Source organism: Populus nigra, chromosome 19, assembly GCF_951802175.1.
Source record: "Populus nigra chromosome 19, ddPopNigr1.1, whole genome shotgun sequence".
NCBI lineage: Eukaryota > Viridiplantae > Streptophyta > Magnoliopsida > Malpighiales > Salicaceae > Populus > Populus nigra.
The window spans coordinates 10,303,944-10,328,516 of NC_084870.1; the positions used below are offsets into that span (position 1 = coordinate 10,303,944).

The 24,573-nt window shown below is 32.5% G+C and overlaps 1 protein-coding gene across 1 annotated transcript; it reads left to right on the forward strand.

The window, feature by feature from the left end:
- Positions 1-2,530: 2,530 nt before the first annotated feature.
- On the forward strand, positions 2,531-20,796 carry LOC133680193 (uncharacterized). Its single transcript, XM_062103005.1, has 9 exons — positions 2,531-2,990; positions 3,079-3,228; positions 3,810-4,218; positions 4,512-5,302; positions 5,632-5,694; positions 8,741-9,265; positions 9,354-9,500; positions 10,085-10,496; positions 17,575-20,796. Exons 1-9 carry the CDS (start codon positions 2,646-2,648, stop codon positions 18,468-18,470), a joined length of 3,738 nt encoding a protein of 1,245 aa, XP_061958989.1. The 5' UTR covers positions 2,531-2,645; the 3' UTR covers positions 18,471-20,796.
- The last annotated feature ends 3,777 nt before the right edge of the window (positions 20,797-24,573 follow it).

Consider the following 24,573-nt stretch of genomic DNA (forward strand, 5'->3'; position numbering starts at 1 on the left):
ATTTTTAAAAAATTAAAATAAAATAAAAAAGGAAAAAAACCTATTTTTAAAGTAAAAACAAAAAACTCAACGTGGAAAGGAGCAATCCATGTGAGAAGAAAGAACCATGGATACCAAGTCAAGAAGAAAGAGCGCAGAAAGCACATTCAAGGTAAAAAGGAAAACTAATACAACGGACAACAAACCTGGCTTTTCCAGAAATTACTTCCTTTTTCATTCAAAGTTAGCCTTTACGTGGTTTTATTCACGCCTGCCACGTAAGGAAAGCAGGAAAGCATGAAACTTTTACCTGGTGCGGAAAAAAGCATGATTAAGAAAAGTTATTTATAGAGAAAAAAATAAATTTAAAAAGTATTTGACCGTAGGGAACTTTCTTCTGTGATTAGACATGAGAAGGGAAGTGACGGTGGACAGCCTTGGCTTGGCCATGAGCTAAGAAAGCTAGTGCATTGCTATACAGCCTAGAGAGAGGCGCAGAGGGTGATGCTTGTGGTGGAGTTGAGGAAAATGGATCGCTAACATGACACTCGTGGCTCCCACACGCCGTCACTTCCACCGACTCTCTGGTTTTCTTCGAGGAGAAGAGGAAGGAGGGGAGACGAAGGGGACCGAGTTTGCTTCTTTTATTTTGGTTCCCACTGACTGGAGGGAACTTTCTTTTGTGATCAGACATGAGAGAAGGGAAGTGACATTGTAATAGTAGTTTAAAGTGTTTTTTTTTTATAAATAAATTAAAATAAAAAATTATTTTTAATATTATTATTTTATGATATAATTTTAAAATATATAAAAAAATTATTTTAAATAAAAAAATTAAAATTTTTAAAAACACAACCAAATACACCATAGATTTAGGTATTTTAGACCGGTTGATACCTCGACCAAGTTTAGGTTTTTTTTTAATAAAAAACAATTAATTTAGGGCATCTTTTATATTATATATTTAAAAAATCAATTTGTCTAAAAATTGTTTTTAATAATTAAAATTCAATAAATCAGTAGAAAAAACAAACCGTCTTGATAGCTAAAAGACAAAATATCACTCCCTCCAAACGATTTCCATTTTCCTATATTATTTATGGGAGATGCAACTCAAGCCCCGTAAATTAATTAAAGTGTTGATCTAATTAAATATCATTAAAAAACATAATTTTTTTTTATTGGACAGAATGCAAGTTTTCATATTGTATTTTTTAAAAAAATCAACAAAGAGATCATGAAGATAAATATTAAAAAAAATTTAAAGCATTTTAAGAAATTGATTTATTTATATATTCTAGCTTCTTTTTTTTTCTTCAGCTTAAAATTTATAGATTTTCAAATCAAATACACTCTAACTGTGGAATATGTATCAGTGAACAAGTTAATATTAAGCGTGGAGGAAATAAAAAATAATAGAGACATCATTATTTATTTAAAGGTGAGCTAAGGTTTTTGATTTGAAACATGAAATAATATTTATTTTAATGATTGAAGTAATTTTTGCTCCCACCGCATTTATAAATATTTTTTATAACATGAGATTTATTAAAAATTATGATTAAATTATAAGTTTTGGAAAATAACAAAGACATGATTTTGACGCTTTTAAGAGAAAGAAAGAAAATTTATTATTGTTGCTTTTGAGAAATTATCAAAATAACATTAAAAAAATAATTTGTCCTTTCAATCATTTCCTAAATATCCTGTAGGTAATTTTTGTACAACCATTCATGCAACAACAGTATGTTTTGTATTGTGGTATATGTTCTGGTTATGGTGTGAAAAAAGTTATTTTATTTAGTTGAGGTTGGTTTGAAAAAATAGGTGTTTAGTTGAAACTGTAGTTGAAGAAAAAAAAATTTAATGTGTTTGGTTAAGAATGCTTTTGAAATTGAGGTTATAAGATAATTTTAATATATATATATATATAACTATTATTATTACATCATAAAATAAATAATACTTTATATAAAATATTTTTTATTGTTCCATTAAAATATCTATAATTCCATCACGTATAAAATACATCAAATAAGAACTATAGTTTTTGTGGTTTTTTAAGTGTGCAATAATATTAGGTAAAATATAATCAAGAATAAAATTGGGATTGCGATTAAATTCTGCAAATACTACATCATCCAGCGATCTCTATATAATTTATACAGTGTTATTGAATAATGTTAAAGACTAGTTTTTCGAATAAAAAATAATTTTTATTTTATTAGGTCGGACCTGGTTCAATAGATTTTAAGCTTTGAACCGGAACCGGCTTGACGGAACCAGTCCAACTGGAACAATATAACCGGCTACAATCAACAGGGTAAAATACATACACTGTTTACGTGAACAGTGTATAGATGTTAGTATGAACAGTGCGTAAATATGTGTTGGCTATTGTTTACTGTTAAAACAAAAGCAGCTTTCCACATTACTGAGTTTGGAACACAGTAAAAGGTGGGATCCATAAATAATAGATGGCGTTTTTCTCCGTAACTAAAAGTATGTTTACTGTGTTTTATTTAAAACGCAGTCACACACGCCTAAACAAACGCATAGTATGAACCAAAATAAAAGAAGCAAACTCGGTCCCCTTGGTCTCCCCTCTTCAAAACACCCTCGAATTCCTCTTCTCCTCGAAGAAAACCAGAGAGTTAGTGGAAGTGATGGCGTGTGGGAGCCACGAGTGTCATGTTAGCGATCCATTTTCCTCAACTCCACCACAAGCATCACCCTCTGCTTCTCCATCTCCTCAAAGGAACCCTAAAGAACATGATCAATGCTTTGTGTGCAAAAGGCTTGGCCACTGGTCCAGAGATTGCCCCAACAAAACCCCCCCAAAATCACTGGCCTTAAGCCCTGGATCATCCTCCTCGCCTTCAGTGCAGGTTCCTGATCTTCCAGTGGTTCGATGCCCTTGTGGTCGGGGCACTTGTAAAGTTTCAACTTCGTACACCGTTAAAAATCCTGGCAGAAAGTTCTATGCTTGCCCTGTTGATCATAGAACATCGGTTAGTACAGTACTATTCTCCAGTCTGCACCTCATGTCCCACCTTTCCCTTATTTCTTCTGCATTGCTCTTTTGTTGTTAATTTTTAGGGTAGTTGCGGATTCTTTAAATGGAGTGACGACATTGTTTCTAGATTTAAACCTCCTACGTGTCCATGTGGTGCCGGGTCATGCAGTTTAAATATCGTGTCAAGTGGTCCAGATATAGACCGATGGTATTTTACTTGCCGGATTAAGAAGGTGTGCTCTTTGACTTTTGCTTCGTTTTCCTTTTCAACAATTTTCTAACCTGTTTTGAGTTCGGGGTCTTCATTTTTTTCCTCAATAATATGCCATCTGTTCATAATGATTGTGACGGGCTGGTGCTGTTCTTCGTTGATCTTATTGGACTCCACGCTTCCATGTTCTCCACATCATGCTCTATCGTGTTCGTAAAGTCCACATCACATTTTAATCAACCGTTGAGATTTTTACTCATTAATAGCGGGTAGTTATTCAACAATTTAGATTTAAAGAACTTGATATGTCGTATTTTCAAAGACAAGAACATGAAACTGACTTTATAACAGCAGTCCCACTCTAAATTTTCTCAAGAAAAGCTAAGAAAGTTCCTGGCCACAGCCGGGCATCACCTGTGGAGAATAAAGCTGTTTTTCTAATGCTTTCCAATAATTGATTGTAGCTGTAAACTCTTGGTCTTTGGGCGAGATGGTCAAAGTTAAAACACAGTTATTAGTTTTTACTTGTGTGTTTCTCCATACTTTTGCCTGTGTTTGTAATGCTTGTCTTGATCTAAGTAAAGTGGTTTGATTTTGATACAGAACCATGGAGCTTGTAAATTTTTCCAGTGGGCAGATTCTGAAGGGAATATCATGCCAAATAAGCATGGAGATGAAAGCAAGGGATACCCTGCCCGTCGGTCCTTGTTTACTGTAAACAATGAACCGTGCACGGAAGACAATAGGAGTTCTGATATTGAGCTGGAGTCAACAATGGCGGAGAGTGTTGATAATTATCCTATTTCATCCATGGATTCAGCTATCAGAAAAGATGAGGTCCTTGTTAGGGACCTGGTCAAGCAGGACTCCGAGTCTTGCGATATTGTGGCTGGGACAGCACTTGAAGTCCCCCCACCAATACCCAAGCCTGAGATTCCTTGCCAAGAACCAGAGTTCTCTTTGCAAATTTCTGCTGCAAGGCACACAAAAATTGAAGGTGTCTATTTTTTGGGTACTTGATTTCTTTGTTTATTGCTGTCAGTTTGTTTTGATAATTTGCATGATCCCCACTATCATTTCAGAACATTGAGTTCATTTTTCATTTTGGTGGTTGACTGATGATGTTTATAAGTTTTTACAAATTCATGTCCGTGTTTGATTGGGTAGGGTTGCTTTGACCTCACTTATTGGTTCCTAAAAGAGCCCCATGGTTAACCCATCTTTTGCCGTAAATAAAGTCCATTCATTTGTTCAGCTGTTTTCCTTCCTCAAATCTTCAGTTCTAACACCCCTGTTCTGTAACAGGCACTTCTCCTTTTGATCCTGTTATAGAAGATGTGGGTGATATTGAAGGCCTGGCTCTCTTAGCAGGCAGTTCATCAAATGATGATGAAAGGGATATACAGCAAGGTCCATTTCTACAATCTCCTAGAGAGGATGCTGAGCATCCAAATGGTATTTTTCAGGAGCCTTCAGGGACGAAAACTGTGGTGGAGAACAGTGATACATCAAAGGTAGCCTTGAAAACGTTTGGGCAAGGTTTGCTCGCCATTCTGCAGTCTATGGATCAGACTCAGCATGAAACAATGTTGAAGGTGGCAGAAAACACTTTTGATGCTATTGGCCATCTCTCAATTGACTATGCATCTTTTTCCAAGGCTGTGAGGGAATACATTGAATTCAAATCAAAACTGGCTGGAATTGAGGAGTCCATGGGCGAAGAATTTTCTCGAGAAGAATTCCTTGGCCATTACAATGATAAGAAAACCCAGTTTGACAACATCTCTCAGCGCCATGTGGAGGCAGTATCTGCTTATGAAGCTTCCGAAAACCACCTCCAATCACTTCGCGTAGAAGTTTCACGTGTCAAAAACATGCTTCTTGAACTGGAGAAACAATTATCTTTCTGTGAGGCTGAGACTTTGAGGTGCAAGTCTTGTGTTACTGAAATTTCTAACCTTAAGTCAGAATCGGAGAGAAGCTTGGATGCTGCATGTGAGAAAATGGAAGAAGCTTTGAAACTTGAAGACGAGAGGGATTCATTGGTATATGCAGCAAATGCAGCATTAGAGAATGCAAGGGTTCAGCTTCTTCAATGACACCACGAAACTTTCGATTTGTTTCTGCAGTAGCAAACAATCTAGGTTACAATATCTGTATGTGTTTGTATGTACATACTTGTAAGCGAATCTAGCAACTTAAGGCATGCTCCTCGCACTTGTAAACACTAAGACCTGTATGGTATGTATAATGTTACGATACGTCATCCTAAGTAGTCTAATGTAGATTATGCTGCTTTTCTCTCGGAACTGACAGCTAATGTTTTCGTTGTTTGAAAGAAGGAACGAAGTGCTGACGTGGCTAAAATGGGTGAAGGTTAAAAACTGAAGGAGCTGGCGAAGGCAACCCCGGTTGTTTTTTGCAGGATAATGGGGGTTCAGGCGACATGGTTTATGGCAACCTGGTGATTTTTGGGCTGCTTTTCTCGGTTTGCAATTAGCTTGGCAGCAAAGGGTGTTGAAGGACCGAATTAGAGCTTGAATCGGTTAATTAGTGTTGGGACTATCACTGAGGCCAATGCCGCTACTATGTGTGGTCCTTTGTTCCAGCGAATTATGGATATGGTAATTTGGGATTGTTCACGTCCTTGAAGTTTTAAGTTTTTTCATATTTGGTGGCTGTAGTGTTTATATAAATCATATAATGAACTTTATTTAAGAGGTTGGGTTTTTAAACTAAGATAATTTTTTGATATGATATCACGGTCACGAGTTCATATCTTATTATTTATATTTATCTTATTATTTATATTTATTTGATAAAAATTAAATATAATAATATAAGTTTTTGTAAGTTTAAGTCTAGAAATCTCATCTGACATCTTCAATTATTGTATTAAAATTATTTTTTTGACTCTTTATTTTTTAAAGATGAGAGGTCACAATGAATCTTGCACTGCATGGAATAGTATAGTACTCTCATCTCTAATTCCATTCGTCCCCCCTTTCTAGTGGCAATATTGTTGGATAAAGCAAGTTTCGATTTATCTCTTGAGATTTGTGACCATTAACGATCCATTTTTTATTAATTATAGTTTCAGTTGATGAATCAATGCTCCTTTTAAAGTTTCATTATGATCATCAATTTATTCCTTTTTTTATAATAATCAGTTTATTCCTTCTGTCGATCCATTTAATGGAAGCGAGGTTTTTCAATCCCCAAGCTTTAGGAAATTTGGTCAAATATATAACCATTTCAGTATAATTGTTTTTTATTAAAAGGTGTAAATGATGCCACGGATGTTAATAAGGTACAAAATTAAAAATTACCCATTTTTGGTTTAGTTAATTTAGAATAAAAATAAAGAAAAACATAAAACAATTTGAAACTTAATTAAAACTAAATCGGTATTAAAAAGTCTAAACTAAATTAGATTTTTTTTTCAAGAATTTGGAAATTTGTGAAACGTTTTCATTTTTTTGGCCTGGCCTCAATTTGATCAGCTAAAGTAAACTATTCCTCTTCGGCCTTTCGCTGGTGTGGTTGATTTGAGGAGTGAGCTAGTTTGGAGGTGTGTTACTGTAATAATAATAATTTTTTAAAGTAATTTTTATTTGATAATACATTGTAACAATATTTTTTTAATTTTTTAAACATTTATTTTTCACATAGCATATCAAAACAATTTAAAAATATAAAAAAATTAATTTAAAACAAATAAAAAAACAATTTTTTTAAATCATTTTTAAAATAAAATAAAAAACTCTCTTACTTACCCCACGCTAAACAATACTATCCACCATCTATATTGTTTGCCTTTTCAATTTCTACGGGAGTGTGGAAATACTACATTGACGGGCACGACAATATGGGATTTTGCCTTGCTCTATTTCCACACCCCTTATTTTCGCCGCATGGCAAATTTTTCCTCTATTTCCACACCCCTTATTTTCGCCGCATGGCAAATTTTTCCTCTATTTCCACACCCCTTATTTTCGCCGCATGGCAAATTTCATATGTGCAATGGAACTGAATTTTGGACGGGGTCGAAGTTAAACCGCGCTCTTAGAGTGTGTTGTTTTAGAAAATAGTTTTCTAGTTTTTATTTTTTTTTATTTTTTCTAAAAATATTATGTATAAAAAATTAAGCAAACATGTCTTTTACTCTATTTTTTTTTCTAAAAATATTTTGTAGAAAAAATTAAAACAAACATGTATTGCTCTGCACTACAATGCACATCAGACAAAATAAATTGAACATAAAAAAAAAAATCAGGTTACAGTAAATTTTTTTGCATTATTATTAAACTTGTCTTGGAAGGTAAAATTTTAAAACCCCCTATCCGATTTCATGTATTTTCAAATAATTTTTTATTTAATAATACAATAAAAAACATATAGTTGTAAAAAAAATGCATATATTGTTTCCAAAAATAACCCAATATGGTTTTTTTAAAAAATTTAAATTACAAAACCAAAAACAATTTTAGTATTTTGTATATCATCGTAGACAAAAATATTTATAAAAGTGATAAAATTATATAAAAAATATATTAAAAAACTTGCAAAATCACAAATTTTATATTAATTGAATATCCATGCTTTAGTAGTCTTTGTTATAATAATATAATAGTATTTTAAACACCTTTGTATTACGTGAATATAATTGAGAAAAAAAAAAAAAAGAAGTCCGGCATCCCTACGAACCACGGGTACCAAGTCAAGAAGAAAGAACGCAAAAAGTTCATTCAAGGTAAAAAGGAAAACTAATATGAAGGACAACAAACATGGCTTTTCCCAGAATTTATTTATTTTAAATTCAAAGCTAGCCTTTACGTGGCTTTATTCAAGCCTGCCACGTAAGGAAAGTAGGAAAGCATGAAACTTTTACTCGGTGCGGAAAAAAGCATGATTAAGAAAAATTATTTATAGAGAAAAAAATAAATTTAAAAAGTATTTAGTTGCGTATACGGGTGTACAAAAATTACCTACAGGATGTTTGGAAAATGACTTAAAAGGATATATTATTTTTTAATGTTATTTTGATAATTTCCCACAAGCAATAATAAGAAATTTTCTTTCTTTCTCTTAAAAGCATTAAAATCATGTATTTGTTATTTTGCGAAACTTATAATTTAATCATAATTTTTAATAAATCCCTTGTTATAAAAAATATTTATAAATGTGGTGGGAGCAAAAAGTACTTCAATCATAAAAATAAATATTCTTTCTCTGTAAATAATATAAAAAACATTAATCATAATCGAGGTATTAACTGGTTTAAAATACATATATTTACTGTATATTAAGAAATGTGATATAAATTGTATTTTTAGAAATTTTAATTTTTTATTTAAAATAATTTTTTTATATGTTTTCAAATTATTTTAACATATTAATATTAAAAATAATTTATAAAAAATATATTTTTTATTGTTTTAATGATGATCCAAAAGAATAAAACATTGAGAGGTGGAGTGGAGAGCAGATTCCGCCTCATGCGCCTCTCTCTAGGCTATATGGCAATGCACTAGCTTTCTCAGCTCATACACAAACTTAAAGCTCTCTACTGTCACTTCCCTTCTCTCATGTCTGATCACAAAAGAAAGTTCCCTCCAGTCAGTGTCAACCAAAATAAAAGAAGCAAACACGGTCCCCTTCGTCTCCCCTCCTTCCTCTTCTCCTCGAAGAAAACCAGAGAGTCGGTGGAAGTGACGGCGTGTGCGAGCCACGAGGGTCATCATATCGATCCATTTTCCTCAACTCCACCACAAGCATCATCCTCTGCTTCCCCATCTCCTCAAAGGAACCCTAAAGAACATGATCACTGCTTTATGTGCAAATGGCTTGGCCACTGGTCCACAGATTGCCCCAACAAAACCCCCCCAAAATCACTGGCCTTAAGCCCTGGATCACCCTCCTCGCCTTCAGTGCAGGTTCCAGATCTTCCGGTGGTTCGATGCCCTTGTGGTCGGGGCACTTGTAAAGTTTCAACTTCGAACACCGTTAAAAATCCTGGCAGAAAGTTCTATGCTTGCCCTGTTGATCATAGGACATCGGTTAGTACAGTACTATTCTCCAGTCTGCACCTCATGTCCCACCTTTCCCTTATTTCTTCTGCGTTGCTCTTTTGTTGTTAATTTTTAGGGTAGTTGCGGATTCTTCAAATGGAGGGACGACATTGCTGCTAGATTTAAACCCCCTATGTGTCCATGTGGTGCCGGGTCATGCAGTTTAAATATCGTATCAAGTGGTCCAGACAGAGGCCGATGGTATTTTGCTTGCCGGATTAAGGTGTGTTCTTTGACTTTTGCTTCGTTTTCCTTTTCAACAATTTTCTAACCTGTTTTGAGTTCGGGGTCTAGATTTTTTCCCTCAACAATATGCCATCTGTTCATAATGGTTGTGACGGGCTGGTGCTGTTCTTGATTGATCTTATTGAACTCGACGCTTCCATGTTCTCCAGATCATGCTCTATCGTGTTCGTAAAGTCCACATCACATTTTAATCAACCGTTGAGATTTTTACTCATTAATAGCGGGTAGTTATTCAACAATTTAGATTTAAAGAAGTTGATATGTCGTATTTTCAAAGACAAGAACATGAAACTGACTTTATAACAGCAGTCCCCCTCTAAATTTTCTCAAGAAAAGCTAAGAAAGTCCCTGGCCACACCGGGGCATCACCTTGGTATATAAAGGTGGTTTTCTAATGCTTTCCAATAATTGATTCTAGCTGTAAATTCTTGGTCTTTGGGCGAGCTGGTTAAAGTCAAAATACTATTATTAGTTTTTACTTTTGTATTTCTCTATACTTTTGCGTGTGTTTGTAATTGATGTTTGTCTTGATCTAAGTAAAGTGGCTTGATTTTGATACAGAACCATGGAGCTTGTAAATTTTTCCAGTGGGCAGATTCTGAAGGGAATAACATGCCGAATAAGCATGGAGATGAAAGCAAGGGATACCCTGCCCGTCGGTCCTTGTTTACTGGACATCAGGTCCGTATTGTAAACAATGAACTGTGCACGGAAGACAATCAGAGTTCTGATATTGAGTTGGAGTCAACAATGGTGGAGAGTGTTGAAAATTATCCTAATTCATCCATGGATTCAGCTATCAGAAAAGATGAGGTCCTTGTTAGGGACCTGGTCATGCAGGACTCCGAGTCTTGTGATATTGTGGCTGGGACAGCACTTGAAGGCCCCCCACGAATACCCAGGCCTGAGATTCCTTGCCAAGAACCAGAGTTCTCTTTGCAAATCTCTGCTGCAAGGCACACAAAAAGTGAAGGTGTATATTTTTTGGGTACTTGATTTCTTTGTTTATTGCTGTCAGTTTGTTTTGATCATTTGCATGACTACTATAAAAATTACTGCTATCATTTCACAACATTGAGTTCATTTTTCATTTTGGTGGTTGACTGATGATGTTTATCAGTTTTTACAATTTCATGTCTGTGTTTGATTGGGTAGGGTTGCTTTACCTCTCTTATTGGTTCCTAAAAGAGCCTCATGCTGCATGCTTCTTTTGCTGTAAATACTGTCCATTCATTTGTTCGGCTGTTTTTCTTCCTCAAATCTTCAGTTCTAACACCCCTGTTCTGTAACAGGCACTTCTCCTTTTGATCCTGTTATAGAAGATGTGGGTGATATTAAAGGCCTAGCTCTGTTAGCTGGCAGTTCATCAAATGATGATGAAAGTGATATACAGCAAGGTCCATTTCTACAATCTCCTAGAGAGGATGCTGAGCATCCAAATGGTATTTTTCAGGAGCCTTCAGGGACGAAAACTGTGGTGGATGACAGTGATACATCAAAGGTAGCCTTGAAAACGTTTGGGCAAGGTTTGCTCGACATTCTGCAGTCTATGGATCAGACTCAGCATGAATCAATGTTGAAGGTGGCAGAAGCTGCTTTTGATGCTATGCGCCATTTCTCAATTGACTATGCATCTTTTTCCAAGGCTGTGAGGGAATTCATTCAATGCAAATCGAAACTGGCTGGAATTGAGGAATCCCTGGGCGAAGACTTTTCTCGAGAAGAATTCCTTGGCCATTACAATGATAAGAAAACGCAGTTTGACAACATCTCTCAGCGCCATGTGGAGGCAGTATCTGCTTATGAAGCTTCCGAAAACCACCTCCAATCGCTTCGCCTAGAAGTTTCACGTGTCAAAAATTTGCTGCTTCAACTGGAGAAACAATTGGCTTTCTGTGAGGCCGAGACTTTGAGGTGCAGGTCTTGGGTTACTGAAATTTTTAACCGCAGGTCAGAATCAGAGAGAAGCTTCATTGCTGCATGTGAGAAAATGGAACAAGCTTTGGAACTTGAAGACGAGAGGGATTCAATGGTAGATGCAGCAAATGCAGCATTAGAGAATGCAAGGGTTCAGCTTCTTCAGTGACACCACGACACCATCGATTTGTTTCTGAAGTATCAAACAATCTAAGGACGTTACATTACAATGACCCCAATGCCATTTATTTTCGTATCTTCATTGCTATACAAGTCCTAACGTACCATTGCCTCTCTTCACAACTCCACAAAACAAGAGACAAGAAAGAGATCAGTAGCTTGTCGACATTTTGAGAGTAATGTAGGCACGCACAAAGAAGCTTGCCATTGTGGCATTGGTCAAGGCCTCCGCGTTGCGTCAAAAGGACAGGCCACCTCACTACCACAATTTTTATATTTACATAATGAAAATTCTGTTGGTATTTATACTATTATTCCATTGATAATTACTGGTAATTTTTTGGCTGTTGGTAAGTTCGGTAATAAAAAATATTATTAATGGATTTACAGATGAAAAACAAGTGAAAAAAAGTTATTTGTTTTATTTTGTCGGTATTTTTTTTGGAAAAAATATTGTATGTAATTTTATTGGTGATTATTTAAAAATAATTTTTTTAAAAAATCTATTTTACTAGACTATAAAATAATTAAATTAATATAAATCAATATTTTATAATACTTAAAATTGAGGAGTTTGAAAAAAAAATTAACTCAGACAAATTTGTAATAAATAAATTCAACAAAAAAAAAATTCCATATGCCAAAAAATAAGTTGCAATTGCAAAAAATTTAAAAATCCTATAAATAAATCAACTAAAAATTGATTTTATATTTTTTAAAAAAAATCCTACAAAAATATTCATACAATTATTTAAAAAAAAAATACAAAAATATATATAAAAAAAATCTTACCTCAAAGTAGTTGTAAATGAAGCTGAGAAGGAAAAAAAAATCTTAAAGTATATTAATTAAAAAAAATAAGAAGAGAAAAGAAGAAAAAAAAAAAAGACATACTTGAGTATGAAGAAGAAAAAAAAGTTAAGGAGAGAATAAATAAATGAATGTGGTTTTTTTAAATATGGTGAAAAGGAAGAAATAAGGGTCGTGTGTTGTTAAACTAGGTTTTTACATGTGGGGAAGAAGAAGAAGTAGAGAGGAGATCTGTCACTTGTAAAATTAAGGATTTTAGGCTTTTTATTGAGGTGTTTTACCGGTAGATAATTAAATATTAATATTTTAAATCATTTTATTGGTGATTTGTCTATACTGTTTAATTTAAAATTTTAATTTAATTAAAATTTTTCAAAAATCTGCCAAATAACACTGATGGCTTTTCAATCCCTCAATATTTTTGTCTGCAAAGAACAATAATTAATAGTGCAATTGGTAAGTAAAGAGTTCCAGGTATCTCTGAAAAATACCGACAGAATTTTCTGTTGATGATTTTCTTTGTAATTGACATGATGAACAATATTAACAGTTTATCAACGATTTTACTGAAGGAATTTATTTTGTTGGTAATGTCGTCGTTATAAATGACACATCATTGTATTTTTTAGCTCTGTTTTAATTTTTTTTCTATAATAATTTTCTTGGTATACACTGAATGAACATTTTTATTGATAAATTGTAATTTTGTAGAAAGAATATTTTTGTTAATATTTTTATTTATATTTATAAATTTTCTGATAGTATCTTATGCGGCATGACCAAAGAGGGTTTTGCTTCGTGTAAGCCAGCAGTGCAGACAGGTGTTAACCCTCTTCCACCATCATATTCATGTTGCTCGGCTTTAGAGAAAGCTGCCTTTGCATTTTCAAGAAAAAACTACCCTAAACTCAGTAAGTTTTTTTATTTTTTTTTAATTTTATCATTCTGGTTTGTTATATATATATATATATATATATATATATTCAATCTAATTTTAATTTTTTTATAAAAAATTTATTAATTTATTAATTTCAATATTCATTATAAATAAATGATATTATATTTTTCAATTTGATCAATATTTTAAAAGTTAAAATTAGCAAATTTTTTTTAAAACACAATAAAAATTCAAAAACAAAACACTATAGATTACTATTGTGATTCACGGTACAATGAATACGGGAGAATAATAGTTATCATGCACTTTTTAGTTTTTGTTGCTTTATAAAATTTAATAACATGATTTTTATGTAAAATTATTTTTTGAATTTTATAAGTAAAAATAAATTATAAAAAAATTAAATTTAATTAAAAGAAAAACACTCAACTAAACTTATAAATGAGAATAACATGAGTTTTGTTAAAAAAAACAAATTACAAAGTTAACTTTCCAACTATCTTAATGTTAAAAATTAAAAAAAACAAAAATAATTTTTGAAAAAATCATAATAAAATAAAAAAATAAAAAAAAACTTATTTTTCTAGTAAAAACAAAAAACTCAACGTGAAATTAGCCATCCATCTAGTTTTGTGAAAAAAAATATAATGACATCCGCATACTTTAGTAGTCTTTGTTATAATAATATAATAATATTTTAAACACCTTTGTATTACTTGAATATAATTGGACAAAAAAAAAAAAGTCATTCAAGGTTAAACACCTTTGCATCTCTACGAACCACGGTTACCAACTCAAGAAGAAACAACGCAGAAAGTTCATTTACGATTACTAAGTCAAGAAGAAACAACGCACAAACTATAGTTCAAACCTGGCTTTTCTAGAAATCATTTACTTTTCCATTCAAAGCTAGCCTTTACGTGGCTTTATTCAAGCCTGCCACGTAAGGAAAGAAGGAAAGCATGAAAATCTACCCTGGTGCGGAAAAAAGCATGCTTAAGAAAAATTATTTATAGAGAAAGAAATAAATTTAAAAAGTATTTAGTTGCATGTATGGGTGTACAAAAATTACCTACAGGATGTTTGGAAAATGACTTAAAAGGACATATATATATATATTTTTTTATCAAACACTTGTATTTTTAAAAATTATATTAAAATTTGTTTAAATTACAAGCACAACGTGGTAAAATGAAAAGAAAAAAAAAGTCCTGTGTGACAGAAATTGGGTTTTTTTTTTTTGGAGGAGGGATTTTATATTTGATAAAAAATCACAACATCTGTATAATTGGATTGATATATAGCTTCATGGATTCTTCACACGATTATGAAAACATGACAAGTTTTATTCAAACATACCCGCTGCCAAGCACGGGCAGAAATCTAGTAAATACATGATGAGAAAACATTCCCAGACACCCGGATTAGTAAACAAAGATTAGCATAACACACATGCTTAATTTTGCAAAGTTTAATTCATTGAAGAAACCTAGGAAGAGGGCTTCATTTCTGTCTTGATAGCAGCGACTAGCTGATCATAAGCTTCTCCCCATGCTTTCTTCATTTCTGGTGACCACATTTCAGGTACAGCTTCCTTAATTGTCTCCAATAAGGCAAACTTTGTTACCTGTGCAAACATTTCATAGGCAAAGTTGAATAAAACAGGGTGTATGCACACTAGTTTAGTTCTTAAAATGGACAGATTTGTTCCCATAACAAAAATAAAGTGTTTCTTGTTTTATTTCGTAGCTCTAGATCAATGAATTATATTGCTAATTAGTTTTAATTTGATCACTGGTTGATTATTAACAGTTATACCTCATAATGTTCATCAACTACACCCATAAATAATTAATTTTTGCAGGGAGTGATATTTTGTCTTTTAGCTATTAAAAGGGTTTGTTTTTTCTACTGATTTACTGAGTTTTAATTTTTAAAATTAATTTTTAGATAAAATAATTTTTCAAATATATCATATAAAAGATGCACTATTGAAATTTTTTATAAAAAAAACTTAATGTGATCGCGGTATCTACCGGTCTAAAATACCCTGATCGAGTCATCTTCTCATGATGTCGAAAAGGAAAGAGACAGAAAAAAAACATTGAGAGGTGGAGTGGACTGTGGAGAGCACATCCTGCCTCATGCGCCTCTCTCTAGGCTGGATAGCAATGCACTAGCTTTCTTAGCTCATAGCCAAGCCAAGGCTGTCCACCGTCACTTCCCTTCTCTCATGTCAGTGTCAACCAAAATAAAAGAAGCAAACTCGGTCCCCTTGGTCTCCCCTCCTTCCTCTTCTCCTCGAAGGAAACCAGAGAGTCGGTGGAAGTGATGGCGTGTGGGAGCCACGAGTGTCATGTTAGCGATCCAATTTCCTCAACTCCACCCCAAGCATCACCCTCTGCTTCCCCATCTCCTCAAAGGAACCCTAAAGAGCATGATCAATGCTTTCTGTGCAAAAGGCTTGGCCACTGGTCCAAAGATTGTCCCAACAAAACCCCCCCAAAATCACTGGCCTTAAGCCCTGGATCACCCTCCTCGCCTTCAGTGCAGGTTCCTGATCTTCCAGTGGTTCGATGCCCTTGTGGTCGGGGCACTTGTAAAGTTTCAACTTCGAACACCGTTAAAAATCCTGGCAGAAAGTTCTATGCTTGCCCTGTTGATCATAGAACATCGGTTAGTACAGTACTATTCTCCAGTCTGCACCTCATGTCCCACCTTTCCCTTATTTCTTCTGCATTGCTCTTTTGTTGTTAATTTTTAGGGTACTTGCGGATTCTTCAAATGGAGTGACGACATTGCTGCTAGATTTAAACCCCCTATGTGCCCATGTGGTGCCGGGTCATGCAGTTTAAATATCGTATCAAGTGGTCCAGACAGAGGCCGATGGTATTTTGCTTGCCGGATTAAGAAGGTGTGCTCTTTGACTTTTGCTTCGTTTTCCTTTTCAACAATTTTCTAACCTGTTTTGAGTTCCGGGTCGTCATTTTTTCCCTCAATAATATGCCATCTGTTCATAATCACTGCTACGGGCTGGTGCTGTTCTTCGTTGATCTTATTGGACTCGACGCTTCCATGTTCTCCAGATCATGCTCTATCGTGTTCGTAAAGTCCACATCACATTTTAATCAACCGTTGAGATTTTTACTCATTAATAGTGGGTCGTTGTTTCATATTTGATGTGAAGATTAAACACAAGCCTTACTGTTGATCTGTATTCAACAATTTAGATTTAAAGAACTTGCTATGTCGTATTTTCAAAGACAAGAACATGAAACTGACTTTATAACGGCAGTCCCACTCTAAATTTTCTCAAGAAAAGCTAAGAAAGTTCCTGGCCACAGCCGGGCATCACCTGTGGAGAATAAAGCTGTTTTTCTAATGCTTTCCAATAATTGATTGTAGCTGTAAACTCTTGGTCTTTGGGCGAGATGGTCAAAGTTAAAACACAGTTATTAGTTTTTACTTGTGTGTTTCTCCATACTTTTGCCTGTGTTTGTAATGCTTGTCTTGATCTAAGTAAAGTGGTTTGATTTTGATACAGAACCATGGAGCTTGTAAATTTTTCCAGTGGACAGATTCTGAAGGGAATAACATGCAGAATATGCAAGGAGATGAAAGCAAGGGATACCCTGCCCGTCGGTCCTTGTTTACTGTATACAATGAACTGTGCACGGAAGACAATAAGAGTTCTGATATTGAGTTGGAGTCAACAATGGTGAAGAGTGTTGATAATTATCCTATTTCATACATGGATCCACCTATCAGAAAAGATGAGGTCCTTGTTAGGGACCTGGTCATGCAGGACTCCGAGTCTTGGGATCTTGTGTCAGGGACAGCACTTGAAGTCCCTCCACCAATACCCAAGCCTGAGATTCCTTGCCAAGAACCAGAGTTCTCTTTGCAAATTTCTAATGCAAGGGACACAAAAATTGAAGGTGTATATTTTTTGGGTACTTGATTTCTTTGTTTATTGCTGTCAGTTTGTTCTGATAATTTGCATGATCCCCACCATGATTTCACAACATTGAGTTCATTTTTCATTTTGGTGGTTGACTGATGATGTTTATCAGTTTTTACAAATTCATGTCCGTGTTTGATTGGGTAGGGTTGCTTTGACCTCACTTATTGGTTCCTAAAAGAGCCCCATGGTGAACCCATCTTTTGCCGTAAATAATGTCCATTCATTTGTTCAGCTGTTTTCCTTCCTCAAATCTTCAGTTCTAACACCCCTGTTCTGTAACAGGCACTTCTCCTTTTGATCCTGTTATAGAAGATGTGGGTGATATTGAAGGCCTAGCTCTCTTAGCAGGCAGTTCATCAAATGATGATGAAAGTGATATACAGCAAGTTCCATTTCTACAATCTCCTAGAGAGGATGTGGGTGATATTGAAGGCCTAGCTCTCTTAGCAGGCAGTTCATCAAATGATGATGAAAGTGATATACAGCAAGTTCCATTTCTACAATCTCCTAGAGAGGATGCTGAGCATCCAAATGGTATTTTTCAGGAGCCTTCAGGGACGAAAACTGTGGTGGAGAACAGTGATACATCAAAGCTAGCCTTGAAAACGTTTGGGCAAGGTTTGCTCGCCATTCTGCAGTCTATGGATCAGACTCAGCATGAAACAATGTTGAAGGTGGCAGAAAACACTTTTGATGCTATGCGCCATCTCTCAATTGACTATGCATCTTTTTCCAAGGCTGTGAGGGAATACATTCAATGCAAATCAAAACTGGCTGGTATTGAGGAGTCCATGGGCGAAAACTTTTATCGAGAAGAATTCCTTGGCAATTACAATGATAAGAAAACCCAGTTTGACAACATCTCTCAGCGCCATGTGGAGGCAGTATCTGCTTATGAAGCTTCCGAAAACCACCTCCAAGCACTTCGCGTAGAAGTTTCACGTGTCAAAAACATGCTTCTTGAACTGGAGAAACAATTGTCTTTCTGTGAGGCGGAGACTTTGAGGTGCAAGTCTTGTGTTACTGAAATTTCTAACCAGAAGTCAGAATCAGAGAGAAGCTTGGATGCTGCATGTGAGAAAATGGAACAAGCTTTGGCACTTGAAGACGAGAGGGATTCAATGGTAGATGCAGCAAATGCAGCATTAGAGAATGCAAGGGTTCAGCTTCTTCAGTGACACCACGACACTTTCGATTTGTTTCTGAAGTATCAAACAATCTAAGTAAGTTACATTCCTCTAAACTTGGGAATGAGAATAACTTGAGTTATTTGACAAACCAGCAAATCACGCTAGTTTAATAAAAAAAATTAAAATAAATAAATTACAAAGCTAATTTTTCAATTATTTTAATATTAAAAATAAAAAAACAATTTTTTTTTTAAAAAATCATATTAAAATAAAAAAAAGGAAAGAAACCTATTTTTCAAGTAAAAACAAAAAAATTAATGTGGAAACTAGCAATCCATCCAGTTTTGTGAAGAAAGCTGTAATAATTCCCGCATGCTTTAGTAGTCTTTGTTATAATAATATAATAATATTTTAAACACCTTTGTATTACTTGAATATAATTGGACAAAAAAGAAAAAGAAAAAAAGTCCGGCATCTCTACGAACCACGGTTACCAAGTCAAGAAGAAACAGCGCAGAAAGTTCATTTAAGGTATTCCGAGGAAAACTAATATAAAGGACAACAAACCTGGCTTTTCCAGAAATTATGTATTTTTCCATTCAAAGTTAGCCTTTACGTGGCTTTATTCAAGCCTGCCACGTAAGGAAAGAAGGAAGGAAAGCACGAAAGTTTTACCGCCCTTCTCTATTTCCACACCCTTTATTTTGTTTTTTATTTCTTAAAAAAATACGGTGTATAAAAAACTAAGCAAACATGTCTTTTAGTCTAGTTTTTCTAGTAAAAATAAAGGCCTTGCTTGATTTGTTTAGAACAAATAAAATAAATGAACATAATTAAATTAGGTGAATCAAACAAGATTATTACAGAATTTTAAAAACAATAGTTTAATGTTTTCTGATTTTGTAGAGAATTATAGAATTAGTATATATGTTTTCCGTTTCTTTTAATTTTTTTCTATAAAATTATAAAATCTTCCACGAGTGAACATTAGATGTTCTTGCCTGTTCTCACAAATTTTGGATTTTGTTTGATATTCAATGGATGTTGTAATTCTTTCATGTTTGAAATATAATCTAGGTTTATGAATAATTTGCAATCGCTATTGAAATCCTTCAAACTGAATAGATCAAACCAGGTTTATATCTTACCACACTGAGGATTATATTAATTTTTTTTATCATGAGAAATAATTTTTTAAAAAAAATGAACATAAAAAAGAGAGCCAAGGTGCACCCGTCTATGACATTTTAAAAAAATAAAAAAGAATATATTAATATATTTCTAAATTTTCTCGAGAAAACCTAAGAAAGTTCCCGGCCACGGCCGGGCATCACCTGTGGAGAATAAAGCTGTTTTTCTAATGCTTTCCAATAATTGATTGTAGCTGTAAACTCTTGGTCTTTGGGCGAGATGGTCAAAGTTAAAACACAGTTATTAGTTTTTACTTGTGTGTTTCTCCATACTTTTGCCTGTGTTTGTAATGCTTGTCTTGATCTAAGTAAAGTGGTTTGATTTTGATACAGAACCATGTAGCTTGTAAATTTTTCCAGTGGACAGATTCTGAAGGGAATATCACGCCGAATAAGCTGTATATGACACTGATGGTGGCAGCATATGGGCTGCAACATTTTATCAATAGTTGGTGTAACTTGTTTGACAATACCTACCTACCATTATAATCTTTTCACAATGATATCCCTTCTTTTCTACAGATGCTGTGTCATATTAATAACAACGTCCCAACAGTTCTGATATTGAGTTGGAGTCAACAATGGTGGAGAGTGTAGAAAATTATCCTAATTCATCCATGGATTCAGCTATCAGAAAAGAAAAGATGAGGTCCTTGTTAGGGACCTGGTCATGCAGGAATCCGAGTCTTGCGATCTTGTGGCTGGACAGCACTTCAAGGCCCCCCACCAATACCAAGGCCTGAGATTCCCTGCCAAGAACCAGAGTTCTCTTTGCAAATTTCTGCTGCAAGGCACACAAAAGTGCTATCTGACAATAATATAGACCCCAACCTGGCAACCTGGCACAGCAGCTTCTGGTGAAGTGCAACATGGCGGGGTCTTTCAGTTGCAAATAAAATGCGGCTGAACACCGTAACTCGTGCCGCATGCTTGGTTAATATATATGCACTGTTATTTTCCTGATCAAACTGCTCTTCTTTTTATTTGTGTTGTTTTGGGTCCGACCAACCCGATTATGTTTAGGTGTTGTCGTTTTGTTTTGTCTGATTTTTCAAGTTAGTTATGATGCATGCGTGTGATGGGAAAAATAATCATGTCCTTACTGTTATCGAATTGGTTGTATTTTCTTTACAAAAAGTTTGTGCTTAACAACATTATGTTATGGCTTGTGGGGCAATTTTCCATGAATCTAGTAACCCAAATTCCAAAACATATATTTAAAAAAATTTGCACCGCATTAAAATTTTTTGACTTCTATATTCTGTAGGTATTTTTCTCTGAAAAATACTATATATAATTCTATTGATGATTATTTAAAAATAATTTATTTTACAAAACTATAAATAATTAAATTAATATAAAACAATACTCTATAATACTCAAAAGTGAGTTTCTTGAAAAAAAAAATCAACTCAAAAAAATTTACAACAAATAAATAATATAAAAAAATAAATTCAACTAAAAAAATTTCATATGAAAAAAATAAAGTTATGATTGCTGAAAATTTAAAAATTTTATAAATAAATCAATTAAAAATTAATTTCATATGAAAAAAACAATCCTACAACAGTATTTATACAATTATTATAAAATTAAAAATAAATAAAAATATAAAACAATTTAAAATTTAATTAAAACTAAATCGGTATTATAAAGGCAAAACTAAATTGGATAAATGGGAATTTGTGAAGCGTTTAAATTTTTTACTATTCTTCTTTGGCCTTTCGTTGGTTTGGTTGATTGATGATGCGAAAATATATTAGATTGATCCCAGTCATCAATTCATCAAATCTAGTTACTTGGATTATGAATTTAATAATTTTTTTTTGTTTAATAAAGAAAATAAAGATCAATTAAAAAACAATTATGTTATTGTTCCACATTACACAAAAAAGAATATCCAAGTTACGATAAATTTTACTCATTTCAGAAGGTAAAATTTTAAAATTACTGACCCGACTTTATATATTTTCAAACAATTTTTTATTTAATAATACAATAAAAAAACATAAAATTGCAAAAATATTGCATATATTGTTTCCAAAAAAATCCAAAATGGTTTTTAAAGAAAATTTAAATTACAAAACCAAAAAATAAAATTGCGATTGCTGAAAATTTAAAATTTTTATAAATAAATTAAATAAAAATTGATGTCATATGAAAAAAACAATCTTACAACAATATTTATACAATTATTATAAAAATTAAAAATAAATAAAAACATAAAACAATTTAAAATTTAATTAAAACTAAATCGGTATTATAAAGGCAAAACTAAATTGGATAAATGGGAATTTGTGAAGCGTTTAAATTTTTTACTATTCCTCTTTGGCCTTTTGTCGGTTTGGTTGATTGAAGGTGTGAGAATATATTAGATTGATCTAGTCATCAAGTTGTCAAATATAGTTATTTGGATTATGAATTTAATAATATTTTTTTGTTGTTTAATAAGAAAACAAAGACCAATAAAAAAATAATAATGTTATTGTTTCGCATTACATAAAAAAATATCTAGATTACGATAAATTTTTTAGTATTGTCATTAAACTCACTTCAAAAGGTAAAATTTTAAAACTACCGACCCAACTTTATATATTTTCAAACAGTTTTTTATTTAACAATACAATAAAAAAACATACAATTTCAAAAATATTGCATATATTGTTTCCAAAAAAATCCAAAATGGTTTTTAAAGAAAATTTAAATTACAAAACCGAAAACAATTCCAATATTTTGTGTATCATTAAAGACAAAAAAAAATTATAAATGTGATAAAAAAAATTTAAAAATATATTAGAAAACTTGAAAAATCACAATTTTTATATTTATTGAATATCCTTGGTTTTTTAGTATATTAAGCACACTATTTTTTTTAAAAAAATATTAACATTTATATAAAAAATTATAATATTATTTAAAAAAATGACAAAATTGAATATTTTTTAGAATATATTTACATATAAATAAAAAAAACTTAAAATGCAAGAGCACACGAGCCCAGGCCACTAAAAAAGACTGAAGGGCCTAGGTATTGCTTTTTATTATTTTTTTACTTGAAAAATATTTTTTAATTATTTCTTTATTTGTAAATACCTATAACAAAAACATCAAAGAGACTTAGATGAATCCACTAGTAACATCTGTTAACCCAAAAATGGGTTAAGAAGCAAAAAAAATAAAATAAAATAAAAAAATAGGAAGAAATTCGTGGGCTCAAATTTGCCTTCTCAATAATGTTTTGAAGAAAAAACAACTACCAACTTTATTATTAAATAAAATTGTTGAATCTTTTTCATTGTCAAATATCAATGGATGATTTTTTCTCTTCTATTAAAATTTGATGATTTTCTTTATTTTCTCTTGTCTCGAGAACTGGATTGGTGAAAAATAAATTCCAAGACTAGAATATAAAATACCAAAACTACAGGGACTATAAAAAAGGAAAATGGAAAGTTTGGGGTTTGGATAGAACTTTCCCACTATTTGAGGCATTAACGGGTCAATAAAAAAAAATGTGGTGCTATTGTTCACCGCTACATAGCATATTGGTAATGGTAAACTACATTTGGCCTTGAAAAAACACTGCAGTTTCAGACTTATCTACACTGTTCAATGGAATGCTGTAATGATGATTTTGTTTTTCTATCCGGAAAATTTAACATTAGCTTCTAAGAGCATTAGAGTATTTTTATAGGATTACCAAACTGTTCAGGAATAAGTTTTTTTTTTCATCCCGGTTACATAGTAAAATAATTAAAATATTACCAAAAGTAAAAAAATTAAAACTAGTATGGGGGGATTTTTATATTTTTCACAGTATTTTTTTTTGTTATTGTAATATCAACTAAGAGTAATTTGATATTCAACCAAATATAAAAAAACAATAAATAATTAAAAAGGAAGGTCAAATAATCAAAACAACCTTTAAACACAAAAATATAAGATTAGAGTTAATGGCTTTTCTGCCCTTTTCACAATATTTCTTTTCTGTTATTATTGAATTAGCTTATGGACAACTTGGTATTTGAGTAAAAATAAAAAAAATAAAAAAGGGTGGGCCGCGTGAACGTACTCCCCAGCACGTGTAACATCTTTAATGTTCAAAAATTTTCTTTCATCATGTTGTTAGAATCGCCATTAAGTCCTTTTCCTTGGAAGGGGTGTTGCATGTTAGCATTAATTGTTTATTTTGTCACTTACAAGTCTTTTTTATTTTTCTCTTTTTCTCTTCAAAATTACAATTTAATAGTTTTTATTGTTGATATTTCAACTTTAATTTTTATAATTTATTATTTTATAAAACTTTTATTTATTTTCAATTTTATCATTCCATCATGGTTTGTTATATATATATATATATATATATATATATATATATGTTCAATCTAGTCCCTATTTTTATAATTTTTATTTCTTTCCTTTGATTTTCTTGTAGAAATTTTATTAGTTTTTAATTTCATCATTTATTATAAATTGATAATATTGTACTTTTTAATTTAGACAATATCTTAAAAGTTGAAACTATGAATTTTTTTTTTTAAAAATCCCAACAAATTTTCAAAAATAAAATACTGTGGATTGCTATTGTGATCCATAGTGCAATAAGTATGAGTGAATAATAGTTATTCTACACTCTTTAATTTTTGTTACTTTATAAAGTTCAATAACATGATTTTTCTATAAAATTATTATTTTTTTAATTCTATAAAAAAAAAAATTATAAAAAAAATCCCACTAAACTTATAAACGAGAATAACCTGGGTTATTTGGCAAATTAGCAGATCACACTAATTTAATAAAAAAATAAAATAAAATAAATAAATTACAAAGTTAACTTTCCAACCGTCTTAATATTAAAAATTATTTTTTAAAAATATTATAATAAAAGAAACCTATTTTTCAAGTAAAAACAAAAAACTCAACGTGGAAAGTGTTTTGTGAGGAACCACATGCTCCAGCTC